General features: G+C 34.2%; 1 protein-coding gene across 1 annotated transcript; it reads right to left on the bottom strand.

Moving 5' to 3' along the window:
• Positions 1-1,791: 1,791 nt before the first annotated feature.
• LOC143250886 (uncharacterized) lies at positions 1,792-25,134 on the bottom strand. The gene is made up of 4 exons (XM_076502042.1): positions 24,802-25,134; positions 15,517-15,738; positions 6,347-6,478; positions 1,792-5,398 (listed from the first exon to the last, which is right to left on the bottom strand). The coding sequence occupies exons 1-4, from the start codon at positions 24,916-24,918 to the stop codon at positions 5,324-5,326; spliced, it is 546 nt and encodes a 181-aa protein (XP_076358157.1). The 5' UTR covers positions 24,919-25,134; the 3' UTR covers positions 1,792-5,323.
• Positions 25,135-26,339: the final 1,205 nt, after the last annotated feature.

Genomic DNA, 26,339 nt, shown 5'->3' with positions numbered 1-26,339 from the left:
GAATGATATTTCAAAACATTTTTTTTCTTCTATTCTTAACTACTTTGTTTCTGTTTTGTTCTATGTTGGAATGATATTTCAAAACATTTTTGTCTTCTATTCTGAACTACTTTGTTTCTGTTTTGTTCTATGTTGGAATGATATTTCAAAACATTTTTTTTCTTCTATTCTTAACTACTTTGTTTCTGTTTTGTTCTATGTAGGAATGATATTTCAAAAAATTTTGTCTTCTATTCTGAACTACTTTGTTTCTGTTTTGTTCTATGTTGGAATGATATTTCAAAACATTTTTGTCTTCTATTCTGAACTACTTTGTTTCTGTTTTGTTCTATGTTGGAATGATATTACCAAAACATTTTTTTTCTTCTATTCTTAACTACTTTGTTTCTGTTTTGTTCTATGTAGGAATGATATTTCAAAACATTTTTGTCTTCTATTCTGAACTACTTTGTTTCTGTTTTGTTCTATGTTGGAATGATATTTCAAAACATTTTTGTCTTCTATTCTGAACTACTTTGTTTCTGTTTTGTTCTATGTTGGAATGATATTTCAAAACATTTTTTCTTCTATTCTTAACTACTTTGTTTCTGTTTTGTTCTATGTAGGAATGATATTTCAAAACATTTTTGTCTTCTATTCTGAACTACTTTGTTTCTGTTTTGTTCTATGTTGGAATGATATTTCAAAACATTTTTTTCTTCTATTCTGAACTACTTTGTTTCTGTTTTGTTCTATGTTGGAATGATATTTCAAAACATTTTTGTCTTCTATTCTGAACTACTTTGTTTCTGTTTTGTTCTATGTTGGAATGATATTTCAAAACATTTTTGTCTTCTATTCTGAACTACTTTGTTTCTGTTTTGTTCTATGTTGGAATGATATTTCAAAACATTTTTTTCTTCTATTCTGAACTACTTTGTTTCTGTTTTGTTCTATGTTGGAATGATATTTCAAAACATTTTTGTCTTCTATTCTGAACTACTTTGTTTCTGTTTTGTTCTATGTTGGAATGATATTTCAAAACATTTTTGTCTTCTATTCTGAACTACTTTGTTTCTGTTTTGTTCTATGTTGGAATGATATTTCAAAACATTTTTGTCTTCTATTCTTAACTACTTTGTTTCTGTTTTGTTCTATGTTGGAATGATATTCCAAAACATTTTTTTTCTTCTATTCTGAACTACTTTGTTTCTGTTTTGTTCTATGTTGGAATGATATTCCAAAACATTTTTGTCTTCTATTCTGAAGTACTTTGTTTCTGTTTTGTTCTATGTTGGAATGATATTTCAAAACATTTTTTTTCTTCTATTCTTAACTACTTTGTTTCTGTTTTGTTCTATGTTGGAATGATATTTCAAAACATTTTTTTCTTCTATTCTGAACTACTTTGTTTCTGTTTTGTTCTATGTTGGAATGATATTCCAAAACATTTTTTTTCTTCTATTCTGAACTACTTTGTTTCTGTTTTGTTCTATGAAGGAATGATATTCCTAAACATTTTTTTCTTTTATTGTTAACTACTTTGCTTCTGTTTTGTTCTATGTAGGAATGACATTCCAAAACATTTTTTTTCTTCTATTCTTAACTACTTTATTTCTGTTTTGTTCTATGTAGGAATGATATTCCAAAACATTTTTTTTCTTCTATTCTTAACTACTTTGTTTCTGTTTTGTTCTGTATACGAATGATATTCCAAAACATTTTTTTTCTTCTATTCTTAAGTACTTTGTTTCTGGGTTTGTTCTTGAGATTGGTTGTAACAAGGCAAAAGTAAATGGTCTACAGGAAATGTTAGGATTTTGCACGTTTTATTTAATATTTGTTTTCTTAACACTAAGCCTAATATAAGAACAAGGCTGAAGATAGCTATCTATTTTTTGACGTGTGTAATATTATTTACACAGAACATGATTAGTGTTTTGATTATGTAAGTAAATATTTTATCTGCAACCATCTCAAAAACATCTTTAGACCAACCTTCCAGTTATTTGCAACAAAAACACTAGTTCATATAATTTGAACAGCACTTTCTAAACAGGAAATATTTCTACAAGGTTGTTTAAAAGTCAACATCTAACAGTTGTAACTGATTCATTCAATTAAAAATTCATACTTCTCTAAGCAATATTTCAGCTGCAAGAATTTTGTAAACATCTTTAGACCAACTTCAAAACTGATTGCAACAAATACACTAGTTTATATAACTTTAAACTCTCTAAACTAAAAATACTTCCACAAGGTTGTTTAAAAGTCACTGTCTAACTGATTCAATTCAAAACTAAAACATCTCTATTTGCAATTGTTCAAAATGGTTAGTAATGTCACTCGGAAACTGGGGGGTATTTAATAATGTGGTGAGTTAATTTCGTTTTTTTAATTGGCTTAAAGTGTTCCTTATCTATCAAAGAAATACTTTACTGGAAGACTATGTTACTGATTTCTACAAGGCATTGTTGTTACAATCAGGCTGCTTGAAAGGTTTCTCCAAACAATTATTTTCAGTTTACAAATGTATATATTTTAAATATTATAGTTTTATTTCAAATGAATAATAATTTATTATATCCTGGTGCTCAGTGACTTTTAAGCTACCTTGTGCACCTAAACATCGTACCAGTATCGTGTAAGTTCTGTAATAAAGTTCCAACAGCACAAAACATCGAAGACAACAACGACTAAAGCTGTAAACTGAGTCATCTACAATTATGTACACAATTCTGATATACAAGTAGCTACAGATAAAACTGATCATAAAAAGGGAATTATGTGTAGGTTATCATGTTTTCAAAATTTGTTTACTTAATCGTTCTTAGAAATCATTCAAGTTTTATTTATTATTGTAAGGATATGGCATTTTATTTGGTTTTCAGAACATATTACTTCAGTAAAAACATCACCACTTTATGTTATTCTTCAGTTGTTGTTAAAATACAATCTCTGACTTTTTGCTGCAATAAATTTCTATCTCAATGAATAAAAAAAATATAATAAAAGACATTTTGGTAAAGCTATGAAAGTATAGTTTCTACCACAGTACTTTGATGGATTGAATTTGTAAAATTTTACACTAAAATTCTCTGATGGACTAAACTATTCCACTTTTCTCCAAAGTTCTTTGATGGACTGAATTACTACACTTTTATACCAAAATTGTTTTGGTGAACTGAATCAATATAAGTAAATATCACTTTCATAATTAATGTCTAATATCATAAATAACCTGAATGGATAAGGCTTAACATCAAACACTTTTGGCAGATTGAACATCCAATAACTAATATCAAACTTTTTTGAAAGACTGAATGACCAAAAATTGATATTATTCAATTAACTGGAAAAACTAAACATTATTTTATATAACTTTATATGGGTAACTTGCAAATTGTAAGAGCTTCTGAGCATCTGGAATGCCAAAAGATAGTTTAAATTTTCTGATCATCCAAAAGACCAATAAACAATACAAAATTATATTGTAAGTTGAAAAAAAACAAAATTATTAAGCATCTTCCTGATATATAAGAAGAAACAAAGAAACTGTGGGATATTTGGAAGCCCCAGAAAACAAATTGTGAAATAATTACAGAATTAAAAGATGGTGTAGGTCTTCTGATGAACTGAACAGAACTAGAAACATTATGGGTTTTCTGAAAGATGTAACCAAACTATAGCTGTATGAGGGTCTAAAGCAGATGTTTTGAAGTACTCTATTGAATATGAGTATAAAAATAGACAAATGAACAATTTCAAGAGATTTTTTGAACATTTTGCATCAGAGAACATTTAAAATTAATCAAATAGATTAAATATGCCTTGTTAAAAGTTTAAAATACATTGTTTGTAGTCTGTTATTTGTGCATGTCAAAGTAATAACTCAGTAAATTTGAATATAAAAACTTTAAGTTGCAGTACTATAAAAATGGTTGATCAGTAACAATTTATTACCAAAAGTATAAAAATATCTTAGGCATACAATGCATAAATAACATCTCAAATACTCTTAACAAAATATTCTGGACAGGCTAGGAGTAAACATGTTGCAACCCAGTATTGCAATTCTGCAAAAAGCACTAGTTTGGACATTTATAAAATGATAGCATAAATGTTAATGAATACAGTTATATTTGTTTTAAATATTTAATACTTTTTCATCACTTCTGAACACTTTATAACCAATGTATTTAAAAAATTCCCAAATCTCACAACTACTATTATCATTATCTGGAAAAAAATGGGAACAAAGTGTATTCCTACACTACATTACAAATAGGTGGCTTGCTTACTAGTACTAAAAATCTTATTGTTGATAACGTTTTAAAACGTTGGTTCACTTAGTTTTTATTCTGTCACAAAGCATTTTTCAAAACAGAGATTCTCGTGTGGCTCATTTGTACACTCTTTATCGTCTAAATAAGTACTAATTCTGTTGATAAATATTATTTAAAAAACAAAATCCTTGAACATCAAAACAAGTGGTTTTCTAAATCTGCCAGAAAATTAGCGAATAACAACTTTTTTGTAAAAAAAACAAAACAGAACGATATGTTTGTAGTTTAGCGAAAAGATGCACAATGAGCTACTTGTGCTCTGCCTATCACGGGATCGAAACCAGGATTTTAGTATGGTAAGTCCACAGACAAACCACTATGCCACTGAGGGACGAAGGCGGAAAGAAGGGGAAATGTTATTATGAACTTTAAGAGGAGGGAAATAAATTATATTTTTTTAGTTTTGTTTAGATGAAGTAATTATTACCCACTTTGAAATGGATATTAATTTTTTTCTTCATTTCTTTCTGAGAAGGAGGTCGACCACGTACTATATATATAATAGAATATTATTATGATGTTACAGTAGAAAGTTAAAAGGACGAGTATTATAAATTTTCGACGTTAAGCATCAACACTGACTTCTGAGGAAGATAGATAGATATTTCACATACCTGTAATTACAAAATCGATAACTTGGCCGAGTATGAAAGCTGCTGGGAAATATATATATGTGAAGTATCTGTTAACTCATAGAATCGATAATTTGGTCGTATATAGTTGACATAACTAAAAAGAAAAACATGGAAAATACTGTATTTTCAAAAATTGTATTCTAGAAGAATATCCAAAATTATGATGTATACGACTGTAATTTCATTGAATTACAAAGTTTCTTCAATTTTTTTCTCCACAGGACAATAATAATAATAATATATATATAAAATACACACACGAATACGTCGAAAAAAGATACGAGTGGTAGAATACGACAGTAATTCATCAAATATTTCTCGAATTCCAGACTTTGTATCCAAGGCGTTTCCATCGTTACCCTCTCACACGTGTCTGTATGAGCGGAAAGAAAAAATGGCGCTGACGAGGTAGAGGAAGCTATTCACCAGGCCAATGACCTTAGAGAGAAAAATAAACCTAAATATACTACGACCTCGATCGTTTGATCCTTACAGAAAGAGTATGAAACAACGGAAGCAGAAGTAGCATCACATGACAGACCTTAAGAAGACATATACTGGTAAGTAAAACCACACTACTGTACGATTGTACTCCAAAGTATTAGTATCTTAATTTTATTTTATGAATGTTCACAGTTGGTCTGTAAAATAACAACTTAAAACGTATAAGAAAATTATATACCACAAAACTTTAGATTAGACATTCCAATCAAAATATTTAAATATCGAACAAGAAAAAATATAAATAAATCATTTATTTCCTATTACGTTACAATACTTACAATGACATAGATAAAATTGGAAAACGTTTAAACAGGCGTGGTTCGCAAGTCGTTTAGTTTTCAATGAATACACAGGCCTGGGATAGTTTTATTGTCTCTTAATTTTTACTTGGGCTTCAGTAATTCCTGTTTTCTGAATCCGAAAATGATATCCACTTTTTTTTTTTTTTTCTCTATCACATACAGATTTCCCATGAAACCTCGTATGAACTTTTACATAAGTGAACCATTTTTATTGAAATCTTGCCACATTTTGTTAGGTTTAAAATGTTGACAACCACCGGTTATAGATTTCTCTAGACCAATCGCGACGTGAGTCTTATCGATGTCCTAGAATCCAAACATAATAATAAACTGTGGTAAATGAAATAACAGTTTGATCTAAGTAATAGTTTTTCTCCCTTTTCAGTTTGGAAAACATCACTACGTGATAGAAAAAAAACGAGCATTATTTTCGAAACCTGCATAACTGAATTACGCAAAATCCTTTGCTGAAACGAAAACAACTTTTATGAAGTTTAAATTAGCAGGCCTGTGATATTAGAAACAACTTTTTTCTGGGCAACAAATTTACTAATGATAAGGTCAATTAAAGGGGACTTACAGAGGCAGACATTTTACCCTCATAGCCGAATTCGACGTAGTAGGCTCGCTCATTACGGCGGGATACAACCACTAACAAAGCAACACTGGAACCCAGGTAGAACATGAAAGCGAACAGGTGGTACAGAAGTTCCTGCAAGAAACAAGATCGCTTCGTGATCAGTAGATCTGGAATTGCATCGCGTTAATGAACAGTAAAATAAATCCGTCAAACACTAATAAAGGATCCTAAAAAAAATTAAAATATGACAATAATAGGAAAAACTTTTTTCTTTTTTCACTCACAATCTGTTATACGTCGCAAATCGTGAGCGTCGACTAGGGGATCGTTAGGTACGAAAAACTGCCATTTTGAATCTCATCTGTATTTTGATTGTTACGGACGATTATAGTTATTGTTAAAAAAAGTGCTTGCTTGTTTTGAAATTAAGAGCAAAGTTACCCAATGGGCTATCTGTGCTCTGCACACCACGGGTATCGAAATCCTGTTTCTAGTGTTGTAAATCTGCAGACATACAACTGTGCCACTGAACTAATAGAGCTTTTTTGTTTTTATAATCTCTTTCATGTAACAGTTTGTTTCCTGACCTTGCTATGGACCATGTCCTGGACTTACCACTTAGCCCTTGGTAACGTGGGCTTACAATTGTTATTGAACATTTCATACTGAACTATCCTACAGCAGTTGACACCTTACTTAAATGTTGAATATGTCGAAAGGGTTAGTGAATATTTAAGATTTTGAACATCCAGTTAACAAGACTGTCAAAAAATTCGGAAAAAAAACCTAAATATATCATGTTCACCCATCGTTTCTGACTTTAATTAAAGATTTTTTGTCATTTACTTTTATTTCTTTATGTTTTGCCATTGTGCTTATTTGGATTCAATTTAAAGATAAAAGAATCTTTCTACATCCACCTTATTGGTAACGCAATAAACTTCCATTAAGAAAACTGAGGGCCCGGCAGGACCAGGTGTGTTAAGACAATCGACTCGTAATCTGAGCGTCACGGGTTCCAATCCCCGTCGCACCAAATATACTCGCCCTTTCAGCCGTGAGGGCGTTATAATGTGACGGTCAATTCCACTATTCATTGGTAAAAGAGTAGCCCAAGAGTTGGCGGTGGAGGGTGATGACTAGCTGATTTCCCTCTAGTCTTACACTGCTAAATTAGGAATGGATAGCGCAGATAGCCCTTAAGTAGCTTTACGCGAAATTCAAAACAAGCAAACAAACAAGAAAACTGAGGTTCGAAACCTGGTCATTAGTGTTAAAGAAGGCAGAGTAAATTTATGCTGAACACTAACACTAGTATTTAAAGAATAAATAATGATTATGTAATCGTTTAGGCTAATAACCATGACAAGTATATTATATATTACTTATGAAGGGTTGAATTTCATGAGTATTTCAGTCATTACATCGTGTGATAACTGCGGCAAAAGGAATAAATTTGGACATATCATCAGCAAAGTAGTTAACGTTTTAATATAAACAATGGGGAATATTAATCACTGTGCTTTGAAATGACGATATCTAGTTTTTATTATTTTTAGATAACTTGCAGCTCTGATACTTTGCACAATTTCAAGCAGCCGGTTATCCCTATATTAATAGGTGTCTTTAGTATCACTACTAAAACATCGTGTGTAAGATAAACATTAAGACACAGTTAAATAATTTTCTATGATACTGAATATATTAAATACAATAATTGGTGGTATGCTCGCAAACTTTATATATTCTGAAGTCACTTACTAAATTCTGATGTAAAAATGAGGTAATTTTTATACAAAATACTTTCACTGCTTATAAAGAAAAATTATAATGTTACCAAGTTTTTAGAAGACAAAATTACTAGGAATAAATTCAATTTTCGCCACCATGAAACACAGAACTCTCACAGTATGAGATATTATGTTGGTGAGCCCCAGATTACATCCTTGCAGTACATTATTAATAAAGATCTAGCGACATCTGACAAATTTCTATATTGTAAACTATGGTTTTGTTCGTTTGTTTGTTGTTAAGCGCAATACTAACCAATAGACTATTTGTGTAGTGCCCACCAGGGATATTGAGACCAGGTTTTAAGCATTGCAAGCCTTTAAACTTACCATCGAGTTTTAAGGGTTAAAACTGTGATCAATTTTTTTTTTAAACTAGCTCCTTAATATAATTCATAAACCAGTTGATTTTCTTTTCTTTTTTTATGTTTTATATCTTAATAGATATGGAAGATTATTAACATCGGGTTAAAATGATGCCAGGCATATACGTTTAACGTGAAATTACCCTTCTATGGCAATTTGTCAACTTTAAAAGTGAGCAATGACATCTGACATCTCGATCTTTGTTTTTATCTATTAATCACATCTGTGGCACACCTTCCCTTGCTTCGCTCGGTGAAATAAACTTTGTTCTCTCCAACTTTTAACTTGCTTCCCACACCTCGGTGTAATGATAGTATACAGACTCATTAGTCAGGCTTTTTTCATGTTTCATGAAATTAAGACATCCTCACACGCTCACGTGACACAAAATGACGCAAAGCAACTCAGTTACGTGTGGTAATAACGCATTTTTCGTTTGAAATGCTGACATGTGACAGTGTAAATAATTTTTAAAATTATTTGTTAGTAGTTGGCCTGCAGGTGGCAACATGTTCTCAGGTTTCCGCCATATTCATACATACCGAGATAAGAGTCACAAATAACGGTTGGTTGCAATATTAATTCACCAAAACTCACACCTTCCAATGCAGTAACTGCAAAATGTAGCCTTGTTTGTTTTATAACAAAGTCACAATTGTATACCTGATGTGTCTACCACGGGAAATCAAACCCTGGATTGAAGTATTGCAAATTCTTAAGCCTTACCGCTGTCTCAAAGATTTAAACATTCTAAATTATTAACTGCAATTTTTATACAACAAAACCCAAACCTTACAGTGCCTTAACTGGAACATTATGTCACCACAATTCAAAGCTACCAAAGCAATAACTGCAATATTTAGTTACCAAATCCAGCCCTGTCAATGTATTAACTGTAATACGTTATTTTGTGAAAGAAAGAAAAATAACGTAAAAAAATACACACGCCACGCCAGTTCATGATGCTTGAAAAAGTTATTTTTACAGTAAAGAATATATTATATTATATATTATGATTTTGGCAAAACAAAATTATTTTCACTTTGGTTTGTCAATCGTTCAACCGACATCGCTGGATTAAATATTTTGTGATAAATCTGCATACAATATAATTGCAAGTATTGTTTATAAGAAGAAAAAGTATTATTACAATAACATAGTTTAAAGCTTTGAAACGGCCAGAAACCTGGTTCTAAAACGAAAGTTCCTCTAAGGAATATGGCCAGGTGGGTTAAGCCGTTCGACTCGTAATCTGAGGGTCGCGGGTTCGAATCCCCGTCGCACCAAACATGCTCGCCCTTTCAGTCGTGGGGGCATTATAATGTGACGGTCAATCCCACTATTCCTTTGGCGGTGGGTAGTGATGACTAGCTGCCTTCCCTCTAGTCTTACACTGCAAAATTAGTGACGGCTAGGGCAAATAGCCTTCGTGTAGCTTTGCGCGAAATTCAGAAACAAACAATACTATTGTATGTATCAGGTGGTCACGATATAGGCAGCAACAGCAACGACAAGCACAATCCAAACAACAACTGATGAGGAAAGCAATATCACATACAAACACTGATATATTTTTCTAAAGGTCATACTTGTTTATTTGTTTTTGAATTTCGCGCAAAACTACACGAGGAATATCTGCGCTAGCCACCCCTAATTTAGCAGTGTAACACTTGAAGGAAGACAGCTAGTCATCACCACCCATCACTAACTCTTGGGTTACTCTTTTATCAACAAATAGTGAGATTGACCGAAACATTATAATCCCCCCACGGCTGAAAGGGCCAGCATGTTTGGTGTGACGGGCATTCGAACCCATGACCCTAAGATTGCGAGACAAGTGCCTTAACCACCTGGCCAAGTCGGACTTACAGGGCCTGCAGTGAGACTGCTCATTCTAGCGGAACTAGATATTCCAACATAGGTCGTTATTGAATTATTTAACAAAAAACAACGAAGAAATTAATTTAATGCCTAACTATAATGAAACGGTAGCTCAGGCCTGTACAAGTGTTCAGCATTTTTGTCACATCTGCTGTCCAATCCAATAATATCCTAATCCGTAATATTTGTCCCATCCATAATATAAATAAAATATACAAGTCGAATTATTTCCATTAGAACAAACAGAGGTAAAACCAGAAACTTGTATGAGTTAAGTTTTGATGCTTATATTAAATAATTTTGGTTTATATTATTATCTATGGTTCAACGCTAGAAACTGGGTTTTGATACCCGTGGTGGGCAAAACACATATAGTCCATTTCATAACTTTGTTCTTTACTTCAAATAACAACAAAAACAAGCTATCTATGAAGCACACCAAACCACAAGTAGGCCAGATATATGATATAGACAGAGACTTTTCAACCACAAGTTAGAAGGTCGAAACATAATCATACAGAAATATGATTTAGACCGAGACTTTACAGCCACAAGTTAGAAGGTCGAAACATAATCATACAGAAATATGATTCAGACCGAGACTTTACAGCCACAAGTTAGAAGGTCGAAACATAATCATACAGAAATATGATTCAGACCGAGACTTTACAGCCACAAGTTAGAAGGTCGAAATATAATCATAGAGAAATATGATCTAGACAGATACTTTACAACCACAAGTTAGAAGGTCGAAATATAATCATAGAGAAATATGATCTAGATAGAGACTTTACAACCACAAGTTCGAAGGTAGAAATATAATCATACAGAAATATGATCTAGATAGAGACTTTACAACCACAAGTTCGAAGGTAGAAATATAATCATACAGAAATATGATATAGACAGAGACTTTACAACCACAAGTTAGAAGGTCGAAATATAATTATACAGAAATATGATTTAAACCAAGACTTTACAGCCACAAATTAGGAGGTCGAAATATAATCATACAGAAATATGATCTAGACGGAGACTTTACAACCACAAGTTAGGAGGTAGAAATATAATCATAGAGAAATATCTAGACCAGTGGTTCCCAACCTTTTTTATGGCCCGCACCCCTAAAAAATGTTAATATGTTCTCGCACCCTCACAGTAATTATTTATTTAAGAATAAAGGTGAAGGTGGCCAAAACAAATTTTTATAATTAGTTTTTAATGATATATAGACAAAAACGAAACATTTGGAAAAGAAAAAATATTACAACAAACTAAAAGTTGCATAAACCTTACATGGCCCACAAAAAAATAAACTTTCATCCGTGCATGAAATGAAATTTCTTTAAATTTGAAGTGTTCAAATGTTCATAAGCCAATTTAAATTTAATGACTCTTTTGTTCCTGTTTATTTCTTGCGAGTTTTTCAAAGCGTGGCACTTTGTTACTGATAGCAATCCACAAGTTTGCCTGTGCACACAAGCGATTTTTAGATTTTGTCTTGATTGACAAAAGGGCACTAAATCCAAACTCGCATTAGTATGTCGTCGCGAATGGGATGAGCACATTTAGTGCTTTTTCACAAAGTCTTGGAAACATGTCCATTGCCGAACACCAATATTGTTCCAAAGTTTTGCTTTCAAACTGCATTTCAAGAACTCGATTTGTGCGCAGTTCAATGAGATCTTCCTTCAGTTTTTCATTATCCGACATATTATCCAAATTGAAGGAGTATGGTTTCATAATCCATTCTTCAGAAGTTTCTAGTTCTCCTCCAAAATATCCATCAAATGACTTTGATAGTATTTCCAAATGATCCACAATTTCTTCACACACACATGGAATTAGGGACTCATCCTCACCTACCATTTCTTTATGTGATGGAAAATTTGAAAGATTCCCTCTTTTAACTCATCAACACTAAAGATGTAACTTTTCTTTGAAAGCATTTAACTTTTCGCAACATTCCAATATGTTTATGTTTTTCCCTTGAAGAGATACACTCAGGTTATTCATACGAGTGAAAATATCACTCAAATAGGCTAGCATTTGGTTGAATTCTTGTGATTCTATTTCTCCGGGCAGATCATAGTCACGTTCCTTCAGAAAAGTTTTGACTTCTTCTCGCAGTTCAAAGAAGCGCGTTAAAGCTCTCCCACGTGACAGCGAGCGGACTTCTGTGTGGAAAAGCAAAACTGAATGCTCACTTCCAAAATCTTCACAAAGCGACTTGAAGAGGCGGTGGTTTAGAGCGCGATCCCTAATCCAGTTGATGGTCTTCACAGAAGTGTCAAGGAACTTTTTCAACTTTGGAGGCAATGTTTTTGATGCCAAAGCATGTCGATGAAGAAAACAGTGAGCACCTTGCAAGTATGGAATCTCTTGTTTCATCAGTGCAAAAAATCCAGATTTATTTCCTAGCATAGCAGGGGCACCGTCGGTAGGTACACACAGAACCAATAATTTGGATATCTAAATCATATTTTGCAAAGAAGTCCTTCACATGCCCCCCCCCCAGTGGCTCAGCGGTATGTCTGCGGACTTACAACGTTAAAAACCGGGATTCGATACCCGTGGTGGGCAGAGCACAGATAGCCCATTGTGTAGCTTTGTGCTTAATTCAAAAGAACAAAAGAACAAAGAAGTCCTTTACACACTGGAAGACATCTTTCCCTTCTGTGGTTGTTTTCAGATCTTCACAGAACAGGAAATCTTACATTATGGCACCATCATGGACATACCTCACTAGTGCGATGAGTTGACTGCAATTTGCAACATCAGTTGTTTCGTCCAACTGGAGAGACGTTTTCAAGGGACTAGCCCTGATATTTGCGATAGCTTGGTCCAAAATGTCCGAACTCAAATCACCAATTCGGTTTTGAATAACATTATTTGATAACAGCACTAATTTAAGCTTGTTTGAGGCTTCTTTTCCCAGAACAATTTTTGTTGCCATTTCTAATGCACACGGTTTTATCACCTCTTCTGCAATTGTATGGGGCGTCTTTGATTTGGCTACTTTATACGTCACGTGGTATGAAGCCATCAGCAGTGGTTTGTCAGCAGATATAAAACCTAATTTTGGAACGGTTGCTCGAGAATCAAAGCGGACTCTTCTACCTTTCAACGATTCAACATCATGGCCTGCAACAGCTGCTCCACTATGCCGTTGTTGAAGTGTTCCTGCAGCTTAGATGGCTTCAAATTTGCGTTTGAAAGGACAACGTCACAAAGAATGCACTGGGGTTTTGCAGATCCTCAGTTGTTTCGATGGAAGTGAAACCAAACTTCACATAATCATCATTCCATTTCCTTTTCTTTGACATAATGAAATTTTTTTTTGCACGAACACAGAATCAATAATGCACTGACTACCATAGCATCACGCATGGGTTTATATACTCTGCGAAACTTTCTAGAACATTATCGAATATACGTCACATGACGTCATCGATTAATTCTGGATACTTCTGGAAGTTTCTCGAGTCACAATCACATGAATACATAACATAAATAAATAATAGACACTTTAAGACGTCGTTCATGAATGTAACCTGATTAGTTGTGCCGAATATTTAGGTCATGTTTACGTTTCGTGTGTTGTTTGTTTACAGTTGTACATTAATATTTCGGTCTGCGCCGGTGACGGTAGAAACGATAGTTTATCGTAACAAGGTAAAAAGCTACGTCTGTAATAAGAAAAATAAGAAATAAAAATCGAACGTAATTTTTGAATATATAGGACACTACCCTTAATATAAACAAAAAAAAAACTGAAATGTTATCTCGCACCCCCAAGGGGTACGAGCACCCTTGGTTGGGAACCACTGATCTAGATGGAGGCTTTACAACCACAAGTTAGGAGGTCGAAATATAATCATAGAGAAATATGATGTAGACGGAGACTTTACAACCACAAGTTAGAAGGTCGAAATATAATCATACAGATATATGATCTACACAAAGACTTTACAATCCTTAATAAGCAAAAACTTTTACACGATGATTTGAATCCTCAAATTACCAACTTTCTTTTATATCGTTTGTTAGTACTGGGAATCCATATGTTAACTAGATGTTTGTGTTTGTCTGTTCATTGTAAGAAATTGTCCAGTTCCTTATAAAAGCAATTGGGTGAAATCGTGCATTTCATGGGTACATATATGTGTGATCTCAACAATAATTTGTGTGACTCATATTATTGGGGCCCGGCATGGCCAGATGGGTTAAGGCGTTCGACTCGTAATCTGAGGGTTGCGGGCTCGAATCCCCGTCGCACCCAACATATTCGCCCTTTTAGCCGTAGGGGCATTATAATGTGACGGTCAATTCAACTATTCGTTAGTAAAAAAGTAGCCCAAGAGTTGGCAATGGGTGGTGATGACTAGCTGCCTTCCATCTAGTCTCACACTTCTAAATTAGGGACGGCTAGCGCATATAGCCCTGGTGTAGCTTTGCGCGAAATTCAAAAAACGAACAAACAAATATATTATTGGGGCCTGTAACCAAAGTATTATTGAAGCCACAAGTAATTTGGTTTATAAATGGTTTATAAAAGGATTAAAATTCTGAGGGGTCCATACCCTCGTCTGTTACACATCAGTAACTATAGGCTGAACTTTTTTTGCTGTATCTAAACATAACATCACGAATTTCGAAGTGCTCAATCTAAGATTTGAAATGTTGAGAAGTTTTAACGCATCCAGGTTTCTAGGTTTCTACCTATCGTAGAAGCCTTCTTTTTATATTAAAAAAGGTAAACTGTTTTTAGAAATTAATTAACAGTTCTAATTGCCATGTGAAATAGTTCGTAGTAGACATGAATATTGAATAAATTCTAAAGCAAATGACCGTTATGAAATTAAAATTCCAGGAAGGTGTGTGTACATATATATCGAGAAACTAGAGTATAAACAGTCTTTAAACGACAAGTGAAATGTAACTGTATTAGACTTTGGACTATGTTTAAATGAACTATCACAAATATCATAATTGATGAAACAAAAACAAAACTAAACTCGTTAAATGTGCAGCACGAAAATGCATTTAATAAATAATGTATAAGGAATGAAAAATAAAAGTTAAGCCTGAATATAAATAAAAAACATTCGAAATCAAAACATCAGTTCTTACGAAAAGGGTTTTAGGGAGGAAGGAAGAAGTTGCAAAGGACGCAAAACTGGAGACCAACAGGAGGAAGGTGGTGACAAGAAACCCAAAGGAAGTGAGAAAGAGGGCAACTTCTTCAGAACCTGAGGCGAATCCATCGATCTTTCGTTGTGAACGATTTCCAAAGACACCAGCAGTATGACTTCCATAGTATCCAATTAATCCCAGACAGACAGCTCCTAAGATCTATATTCAAATAGAAACAAATACAGTTATTAGTATCATATCTCTGTTACCCTAAACTAAGTTAAAGAGAGTTATCTAAGAATAAAAGAGTGTGATATATAACACTTATAATTGCAAAGTAAAAACTGAAATACAAGAATGTACAGTTGAAATTAATTCCCACCATCTAGTGGCAAGAATGGAATTATCGAATCAGCTTTGGTGAGTGCAACATAGACTGTGTACTACACGGAGATCTGTACGATTGAAATACGTTCATCTTAGTTCTCTTATTTATTCTGTGTATGATTAGGTTGAATCTGTTTGCTTTTATTAAATAAAAAATGATGTTAATATATCTTATGCTGAGTTTCAGGACACGGTCATTTCCTCAAAATAAACAGATATTTCACGAACAGGGCACTTTATCCGACTGAAATTTAGCGTCAGTTACGTGTTGCTGCAAAAGTGTGCTCGAAGTAACTACAGTTCATGAATTACAATCGTTTTATACAAAGACCTAACCAGTTGTCTCGTTTGTTTATTTTCTATTCTGTTCTTTGCCTATTTGGTATTCTAAGTTTCGCAGTTTGAGTAAAATAATTTGAGTAGACACCGAAATAACATTTTATTTGAATCTTTCATATTTTTGAAATACTCAAGTTGAGAAATACTAATTTCTTTTGGTCAATCACAGATTCCTGAGATTGAAAGTAACACATGTGTGTGTGTGTATATCAAAGAGCTTTATTCTTTCAACCCTTTATGTTAGATCAAATTAAAATAAACTACTTGATGTCAAGAACAAACAGTATTATAACATTATAACACTCCCATTAACATTATAACGCCCCCACGACTGAAAGGGCGAGCATGTTTAGTGCGATTGGGATTCGAACCAACGATCCTCAGATAACGAGTCTAACGCCTTAACCCACCTGGCCATGCCGGGCCCTAATAATATGAGTCATAAATTATTGTTGAAGTCACATATAACTTGTCCTCTGCCTGGAGCCATGGAAGATAAACTGACACCTATATCTTGAAATCCGAAAGTAACAGACTCCAAAGGTTCTTAAAAAATGTATTATATTACTACAGTATGATTTACTTATGGTTGGACCAAATATATGTTTTGTTGAGTGTCATAACGTACTGCCATTTTCTCCTTGTTCGTACAGTTTTCTATAGTTGGTCATCTTTTCATGAATATGTCATGGAAGCAACCTGTGTACACATGACTTGTGTCGTTTTTCCAGAGAAAAAAATTTTTCTTGATCAGTTGTTTACTGTTACTTGGAGCAAGTGGACAGCTTTTACCTTGGAACTTTGTAGATGTTATCATCATCCGTTACAAGACTCCGTATCACAAATCGGGTACGACTTGTTGCAAGTCTTTTTCCGGATGATCCTGAAAAACCAAATTGACTCATATTATTTTATTTTTTATTGTAATCAAGCACAAGGACTTGGAATTTCTAAATCCCATCTGAATAAATCTTTAGGACCTAAGTGTTGAATATATTTTATCGGAAAGGACTATTAAGGACTATTCCTTAGCCTTCTCAAAAGTGATAAATCTTCTGTGCCATCACACTACTACTTACGAAATGCTAAATGATGTCAAAACGTACTTCTAATACATTCTCTTACACCGCAAATTTATATCGGCTGTGGTTGTCACGTGATAATGGTTTGAATATTCATAACTGTATTAATATAACACATTCATAGTTATACCACTGTTATCCGATAAGGTACAAAGCGAAATAAGTCAGATGTTTGTGGTGACACCATTCAACACACAATTTCTCAAATTAATTTGCATCAACTGAAATCAACATTTTATTATCACAGATAGGTCATACTTGATAACCAGATATTAGCTATTGCTCCATACTTAGTAATATTCCTATCTTATATGGATTCTTGGAACTGATGTCCTATGGCATGTCCTGGTGGCCAAAGCGCTCGATTCGCAATCTGAGGGTCGGGTTCAAAACCCCTTCACGGAACATGCTCGCCCTTTCAGACGTTATAAAATGAAGATACATCCTACTATCCGTTGGTAAAATAGTAACCCAAGAGTTGGCTGTTGTTGACTAGTTGCCTTTCCTCTAGTCTTTCTCTGCTAAATTAGGGATGGCTTTCGCAGATAGACCTCATTTAGCTTTGTGCGAAATTGAAAACAAATCAAACATACTTATTCCAATAGAATACCCTGGTTTATGAAATGTTCAGTACATGAATTTCAGTGTTTTATAGATACACATAAAAGAGTAGCCCAAGAGTTGGCGGTGGGTGGTGATGACTAGCTGCCTTCCCTCTAGTTTTACACTGCTAAATTAGGGACGGCTAGCACAGATAGCCCTCGAGTTGCTTTGTGCGAAATTCCAAAAAACAAACAATCTATCGAATTAGTTCATATCTTAAACACTTCTTATGGTTAGACCTTTACCGACGACGTCATGGCTTTATAACACCTACTAAAAGCGCTTTACTACATCTACTCTGCTCCTTGTACATAAAACTTTCAATTTCACCTTACAAAGTATATACACAAAGAAGCATACCAATTAGGTCAGATATTTTATAGGTTTTGTTTTGCGCCCTCTACAATTTATTTTGTGAAACATTTAAATACCTTTAAATTATGGTTTGTTTACGCAATGCGTGAAAAGAACTGGACTTTTTTAGTAGGAAACCTGAATGACATTTCATAAAACGTGTGGATTTTTTTTTACTTGTAATCGACTGAAACAAATTCACGTGATTTCTCTAGAATTTCATCGTCTTCGTGCTACTTTTACTACCTACAAACCTAATTACAAAGTAAGGTTGCTTTGAAGTCATGTTACCATACAACATCAATTTATCAATGTAAGAATATTTTAAATAAATTCCACTATTACTGCAATAGACCTAAGATGTAATTATTAGGTTTATACGTTCGTTTGTAGTTAAAACTACTTTTGGTAAATCTCCATTATTGTTTTAAGTCTTCACGCAGGCTTTGACACATTAAAATATAGTGTAATGATAAAATGTTTACGTGTTCTTTGTGAGTTGTTCTCACTTGCATTTTTAACATATGTACAGCATTTTTTGTCTTTCTTATAACGTAATGAGATTTGGAAGACGGTCGTCTTAACTGGCGTTAAAATAGTTAAGCAAATAAAAATAAAGACAATTGTACATCCCCTATCATTAAAAGTCTCGTGTTAAAAAAAACCGTAATTATCAAGCCTGACTGAAAAACTACTTTTAATAATGTAACTTTCATATTGTATCGTTTTTCTGATTCTTACTTTTCTTCTATAAATGTTTTCATCTTCCAAACTACTTTTTGTATAATATATCTTTGGAATTTGAAACAGTGCCCATCGCAGGGATCGAACTCAGAATTTTACTGTTATATTATAAGCCCTCAAGCTTACCACTGAGCCACCAAGGGGGAACGTATCATACAATAGTGAAACTCTTGCTTATATGTATGATACCGGAAAATTTTTATTATGCGATGTGCGAAATTTTTGTACTTTGTGCATGTAGATTTGCAATGGGGTCACGATTTTCTGCGGCCCAGCATGGCCAGGTGGTTAAGGCGCTCGACTCGTAATCCAAGGGTCGCGGGTTCGAATCTTTCTCACACCAAACATGCTCGCCCTTTCAGCCGTGAGGGCGGTATAATGTGACAGTCAGTCCAATTAATCTCTGGTGAAAGAGTAGCCCAAGAGTTGGCGGTGGGTGGTGATGACTAGCTGCTTTCCCTCTAGTATTACACTGCTAAATTAGGGACGGCTAGCACAGACAGCCCTCGTGTAGACTTGCGCGAAATTCGAAAACAAACAAACATTGCACCATACGTCTTTTCTTCAGCCTATAATGATCGTTTCCTTGCACCACACGTTTTGTCTTCGTTTAGTAGCAACTGTTTCATTACACACGTCTTATAGTGACTGTTTCATAATATTGTTTATTTTAAAACCAAATTGATTACTGACATTTACATCATGGATATTTTCTTGCAACCAGAATTTGAAGGAAATATATTTTTGTACTGGGGTCTAGGCTGTGTGATAATTATAAGAACTTATTTTTCGTTTGTTTGAAATCAAACACAGTTAGTTAGTTAATTTTGGAATTTCGCACAAAGCTACTCGAGGGCTATCTGTGCTAGCCGTCCCTAATTTAGCAGTGTAAGACTAGATGGAAGGCAGCTAGTCATCACCACCCACCGCCAACTCTTGGGCTACTCTTTTACCAACGAATAGTAGGATTGACCGTCACATTATAACGCCCCCACGGCTGGAAGGGCGAGCATGTTTGGCGCGACGCGGGCGCGAACCCGCGACCCTCGGATTACGAGTCGCACGCCTTACGCGCTAGGCCATGCCAGGCCTTAAAATCAAACACAAAGCCACACAATGGGCTATCTGTGCTCCGCACACCACAGGTATCTAAAACTGATTTCTAGCGTTATAAGTCTGCAGACATATCACTGTGATATTGAGAAGGTAATAATTCATGAGTGAAAGCATAGAAAAAAGTAATAATTCTCAACCACACAATATCTGTTATGTCCAGTTCTGACTAGGCCTTTTGCTTATAAGCGCGACCAGAATACAACAGGTTTGGTTTGTTTGGAATTATGCACATTGACTCTCTATGCTTTGCCAACTACGAGTGTCGAAACCCGATTTCTAGCGGTGTGAATCTGTAGATATAACACTGTTCCAGTGGGGTCGACACAGTAGGAGTCGAGATGTTATTTCTCTCTAATGAAAAACACTTTAGGTGTAACAGAAAATGAGGACACAAAAAGATACAGTGTTTAACTTAATTGGAGAAAATAAATCAAAACAGAAGGCCAAACTGACAGCATTAATAAGAATTTTACAGTAAATATTAGTCAAGCCACGTGTTTTGTTCAACTTGGGGAATGATGGTGAATAAAACAAAAAACAAGGCCCAGCGAACTAATGAATGAATATTTGTTCTACATTCTTATTAATGCTGTAAGCATAGCTACCAGTTTAGCTGCTAATTTTGATTTCAATCCTTTAAGTCCCATACGCAATCCTTGGAGGAAGAGGTTAAGTGCACCTGACCCTCCTGGGTATCTAAATACCCAAACAACGAGAGAGAGAGACTCATTGCTTTTTAGGCCGTGTCTTTTTTTTTATGTAACTAAAGGTTTTGATTATATATCATGACTTTTTGATAATACCTATCAAAAAACCACAGCAAGTAAGGAAATAAAACTGGATATTAGCTTTAGGATTGCAATCCTATTATTTGGAATAGACCTATACTTTACAGAATCAAACAGATTCTTTAAAATATATGCTGGTAGTTTTTCTCTGTAAAAGTGTTAATAACTTCCTTTATAGTTTATAGTAACACCATGAAAACTATATTAACATTTTCTTGTTATCAACCGCAATAAGAGACCAGTATATCACATCTACTGAAAACATGTGATAGTTTGAACTACCAAGGCCTCAGCTACAGAGAATGAAAAACTGCAAAACTACCACTTCTGTTTATGACTGCGTGTGTGTGTGTTTCTTATTGTAAAGCCTCATCGAACTACCTGCTGTGTCCACCGTGGGGAATCGAGCTTCTAAATTTAGCGTTGTAAATTCGAAGACTTACCACAGTTCCACCGGAGGACCTTCTTTTAATAATGCATAGTGTGTCCTGCAAGTTGTTTTGGCTGCACGACACACTACCGTGTGTAATGACCGCTGTGTTTCCACCTCAAGGAAGAACACAAGCCTGCGAGTTCGCCAGTTCTTGTAAATGATACAAAGTTAATTCAATAAACATAAAAACATTCGTTATTAGAGATAAGATAAATGGTATTATGTTATTAATCCTACCCTAAAATTTGCTTTTTAAACGACTTAAGTCAAACTGATGATTGCAATTCACTTAATTAATCTAGTCCACGCTATAATAGTCGTTCATCAGAAAAACTGATATTGTTGCAAGCTATATGTTTTATATATTAATTCAGCTGTTTGATAAAGGGAGCTTCTAAATATGATAATAATGCAATATCTAGAATATACATTATAGTGTTATAATCGACAAAGTGGTATGTGTTACAGGGGTGTACGTTACAATTGTGTGGTCAATAGAGTATTGAGAACATGGTTAAGTGTTCAATGATAGTATCGCGTTTTTTCAATTACTTGACAGATTAACCGTGGAATTGAACAGGTAACCTTATTTGTAATGTATGCTTAGTACCATTAGCGACAAAGTTCTGTTGAAACGTTATTTGTGAACTTATGCCTAAAAGTTGCCTCTCGCTTTATGTCTGAAGGCTGACATCGCTAACAGCTGGGTTTCTATGCTCGTGAAATTCACAGTACAGAAAGTCCATTGTTTAACTCTGCGTTTAGTAACAAACAAACTCCTGTCAGAGTAATCAAGTAGAAACCTTTAAAAATAAAAAGATAACTTGTTATATTTATTATTATGTAGACGAGTTTGTTTGTTTGTTTTGAATTTCGCGCAAAGCTACACGAGAGCTATCTGTGCTAGCCATCCCTAATTTAGCAGTATAAGACTAGATGGGAGGCAGATAGTCATCATTAACCACCGCCAACTTTTGGGCTACTCTTTTACCAACGAATAGTAGGGCTGACCGTCACATTATAACTCCCCACGGCTGAAAGGGCCAGCATGTTTGGTGCGACGGGGAATGTAGACTAGACTTAACATTATTCTTTTACCAAATCGTACAGCGATAGAATAAGATAGGACAAATATATATTGTATCTAGACCACTATCATGTCTTTCAAATCCCAGTCGGCCTTAAGCCCTTATTTGGATGAAAGGCTTCGTCGGCATATATGTATGTATGTGTATATAATATAACTGAGTGTTTTTTTCATGCTATATTATAAAAGATAACTGACTCAACCTGTACTGCTTAAATACGAATATGAATAGTTAAAAAAATGAAATGTTATTTAATACAAAAAGGTTGAAAAGTACTTTTTATATTTATTCAATTAGTTGGTAAAACTATGTTTCTACAGTAGCAATCTACAAGACTAAATAATTGTTACTCAGATTATTTTTAATTAAAATAAACCGAGTATTGAAAAAAAAAAGACTTTCTTTCTAACTTCTCCTCTGCCTCAGCAAAACGTTTGAAGGTTTATCACTTTAGAAATTAGGTTTCGACACCCGCTCTGAGCAGAGCACAGATAACTCGTTCACAGAAAATAAACACGTTCGTTCTCCTTAAGAAACAGGTCACGTACTAATTTCACAATAATTTTTATTTCATCTGGTGTTAATCGTGGCCTACTACAGAATAATGGCGTTGAACAAAACAATTTTCATTATTTACAAGGTTTAAAACTCTCGTTTTTATCTGTCTTTTTGCAAGCAATTCATAGCTGACGTTAGTTTTTCTTTTTAACTTAACCTTTTCACGCCCATTTTTATTTTAATAATTCATGACAAGTTCACTTCTGTTGTCACAGAAACTTCCTCTCGTGTTAAGTCTTTCAGTGCCACACCTAATATATAAACCATCCACCATGGAAGTTTTAAAAAAAAGTAGTATATTTTAAAGTGCGTTTCTCTTTATGTCCTGAGAAATTCTGGGACTCAACAAGCTTCTATTTTTAGATTATACCCTCACTCATAAAAAGTAACTTCGGAATTGAAAGGTTCACTTCCAGACTAAAACTTAGATCGTCTCAAACAATTTTTGAATGACTAAAAGGCGTTTTGTAGCTCCCCCTACAATTATATTTTTTGTTATTTTATAAGTCCAAGACTTCATAGAAGTAGCGTATACTTAAAAACGCCTTTTTAAACATAGTGCTAAGTGATATTAATGAGAAATCAGGCAGAGTCATTCGCCAGTTAAAACAAAAATATCTAAGGCCTTGTGATTTTTAAATTATGGAAAAAAGTAATAGTTTATTACACATTACGTAACAAACGTCATCGCCAAAATATTTCCAGTTTATTATATTCTTATGCAGACTTGCTTAATACCTGTTGCTGGTAACTACGGCCCTCATTATGAGAGTTTCATTACTACATCAAAACAGAAAATAACAAACAATCCTAAGTCCAAAAGCTGATGAAATATGAGTACAAGAAACAAAAATATTTTGTTTTTATCTTTTTCATAAATACAACATAAAATGAAATCAAATTATGATGCAACAAGGTTTCCAACATCTTAATAAGTCATGCAATGTTCAATCAATTTTCCTGAAAATATCGATTTTGTAAACTAAAAAAATTGGTGGGAAACTAACTTTTTGTTACCTATATACACACACACACACACACACACGTACACATGTGTGCTTGTGAGTGTTTGGGATACTTGTTTACTGTTAGTAACTAATAATTGGAAAATTTATTATTAAACTATCACTAAAATAACGAAAGTATTTGTCTGATGTCACACCAAAACATAACAACCACAATATGTATTAACAAACACATGATGAATCAATAGGAGAAATATTACTTATGTCAACAGCGATGGGTTTACCTACAGTGCTTATTGATTGGTTACAAAGTATCACGTGACTAGGGCGTGGTAGGCAGCAGACGATTCTGTAGATCGAAGATAGCGTTGTTTTTAGGTACAATTACATTTATTATTAAATGTCACCTCTACATGTCATGACATATCAAATACTTCGATATTTTAAGGCACATAATTATAACTTTAACGGTGGCTTAATGAATTGTCCACAAAATGTTTTTGAAAAACAACACCCCAAGATGACGCCGCAGTGCGAACGACACAAACATTACACATATAAGGTGCAAACGCCAACTTCGTGTTGTGCTGGGAAGTCTATCACCACAGTTAACAGTTCATAGTTAAATCTAAAGTGAATATTTAGTTTCACGTGCACATGTTAACTATATCAGAAGAGATGCGAAAAACTTAAGAAAAACATGTTTTTTCAGGTAATGTATTAACTGCTAATGTAAAGTTAAGCCCTTGCGATATCTTAAAGCGAAATGAAGTAAAATCAACTTTGATGTGAAAGGATAAAAGCAGTAAGATACATCAGACTTACTGTCTCCAGAAGCTGCAGAACTCCAGGCAGCGTACGAACGTAGCCGACATGAACAACAACAGCAGAAGAGGAAGCGGCAGTGGTTGTTGTACGTGTTACTGTTATGGAGTGAGACATTTTGCTTACTTCCGATTAACTGAGTAAAGAACCACTGTTTAGTAATTAAATAACAACTGTGTGAAGAGACTTGACAACACGGACAAAGTCACCACTTAATACGACTGGCAAATCCTGGTCATCAGAACGTAGACTACGTTGCTTTGGCCTATTTTCAGGTTTTGTCAATAGGGTGCGTATCTGTAGGGTGATTCTCCTGAGCAAAATAGTATTATGTGGGTGATGTCTTTCCAGTTTTATCTATTGCACATGCGCGGTGCAGAGCAGCTGCTAATGGAACGTAGTTAATACCGAATGTCTTTTGTTGATGGGGTTTGGTACACTGCAGATATAGAAATATATAAAAGTTACTTTCCTTGGAAGACATTTTCAGAAACGCATAACGATTAACTTTCCAAGAGCTGCTCCTTCACATTGCAGAAAGTATTGCTATGAATTTCATATTAATACACTCTCTTAGACAAAATACCTATTTTTACAAGCATCAGAACTGAGGTGGATCGTTTTTAACTCTTTGTGTAAGCTTACATTTAAATAAAAAAACAACTCAAGTAATGCATGAAATGACTTCATACTCCAATAACGGTTTCATCTTCACGTGATCGTGACGTCATCGGCAATCCATAATAGCAAACAAACGCCATTTTTGTGACCCATAAGTTTACGATATTCATCATGAACTTTTCTTTGCATCACAAATCTTTGATTTTCCAAGATTCAGAAACTTACAAGAATAAACTCAGAACTGTTAAGGCTGATCCGTATGCGATCGATACAAAGACAACGAGTACAAGTATAGAGACTTACTTAAACATTTTGCTTTTTAACTTTATTCTCTACAGCTATAGTCTGTCTCCCCAATATGTTTAATCGAGGATTTATGATTACACTTGATAAAAACTTTATAGGTTTGATGGAGGACTTGTGGTTAGACTAAATGAAAACTACAGGTTTCATGGAGGACTTATGATTAGAATTACTGTATTTTGGATGTGTAAATAAGTCTAGCATGTATCCAGGACTGCCATTTTATCGGATACCAACCCAAAAGAACATGACGTATATATGGTATGTTAAAAGTGTTATTCAAACTGTTGATGGGTGACTTGTGATTAGACTTGATTAAAATTGCATATGGTTGGTGGATGACTTGTGATTAGAGTTGATTAAAATTTTATATGGCTGATGGATGACTTGTTATTAGACTTGATTAAAACTTTATATGGTTGATGGGTGACTTGTGACTAGACTTGATTAAAACTTCATATGCTTGCAGTGATAGCGATTTTTTTCAGTTATAGGTCCGGCATGGCCAAGTGTGTTAAGGCATTCGACTCGTAATCCGAGGGTCGCGGGTTCGAATCTCGGTCGCACCAAACGTGCTCGCCATTTGAGCCGTGGGGGCATTATGATATGACGGT

This window comes from Tachypleus tridentatus, chromosome 5 (assembly GCF_004210375.1).
Source record: "Tachypleus tridentatus isolate NWPU-2018 chromosome 5, ASM421037v1, whole genome shotgun sequence".
In the NCBI taxonomy this organism is placed as follows: Eukaryota; Metazoa; Arthropoda; class Merostomata; order Xiphosura; family Limulidae; genus Tachypleus; species Tachypleus tridentatus.
The sequence above is the reverse complement of the archived record's forward strand: the minus strand, read 5'-3'. Positions and strand labels throughout refer to the sequence as shown.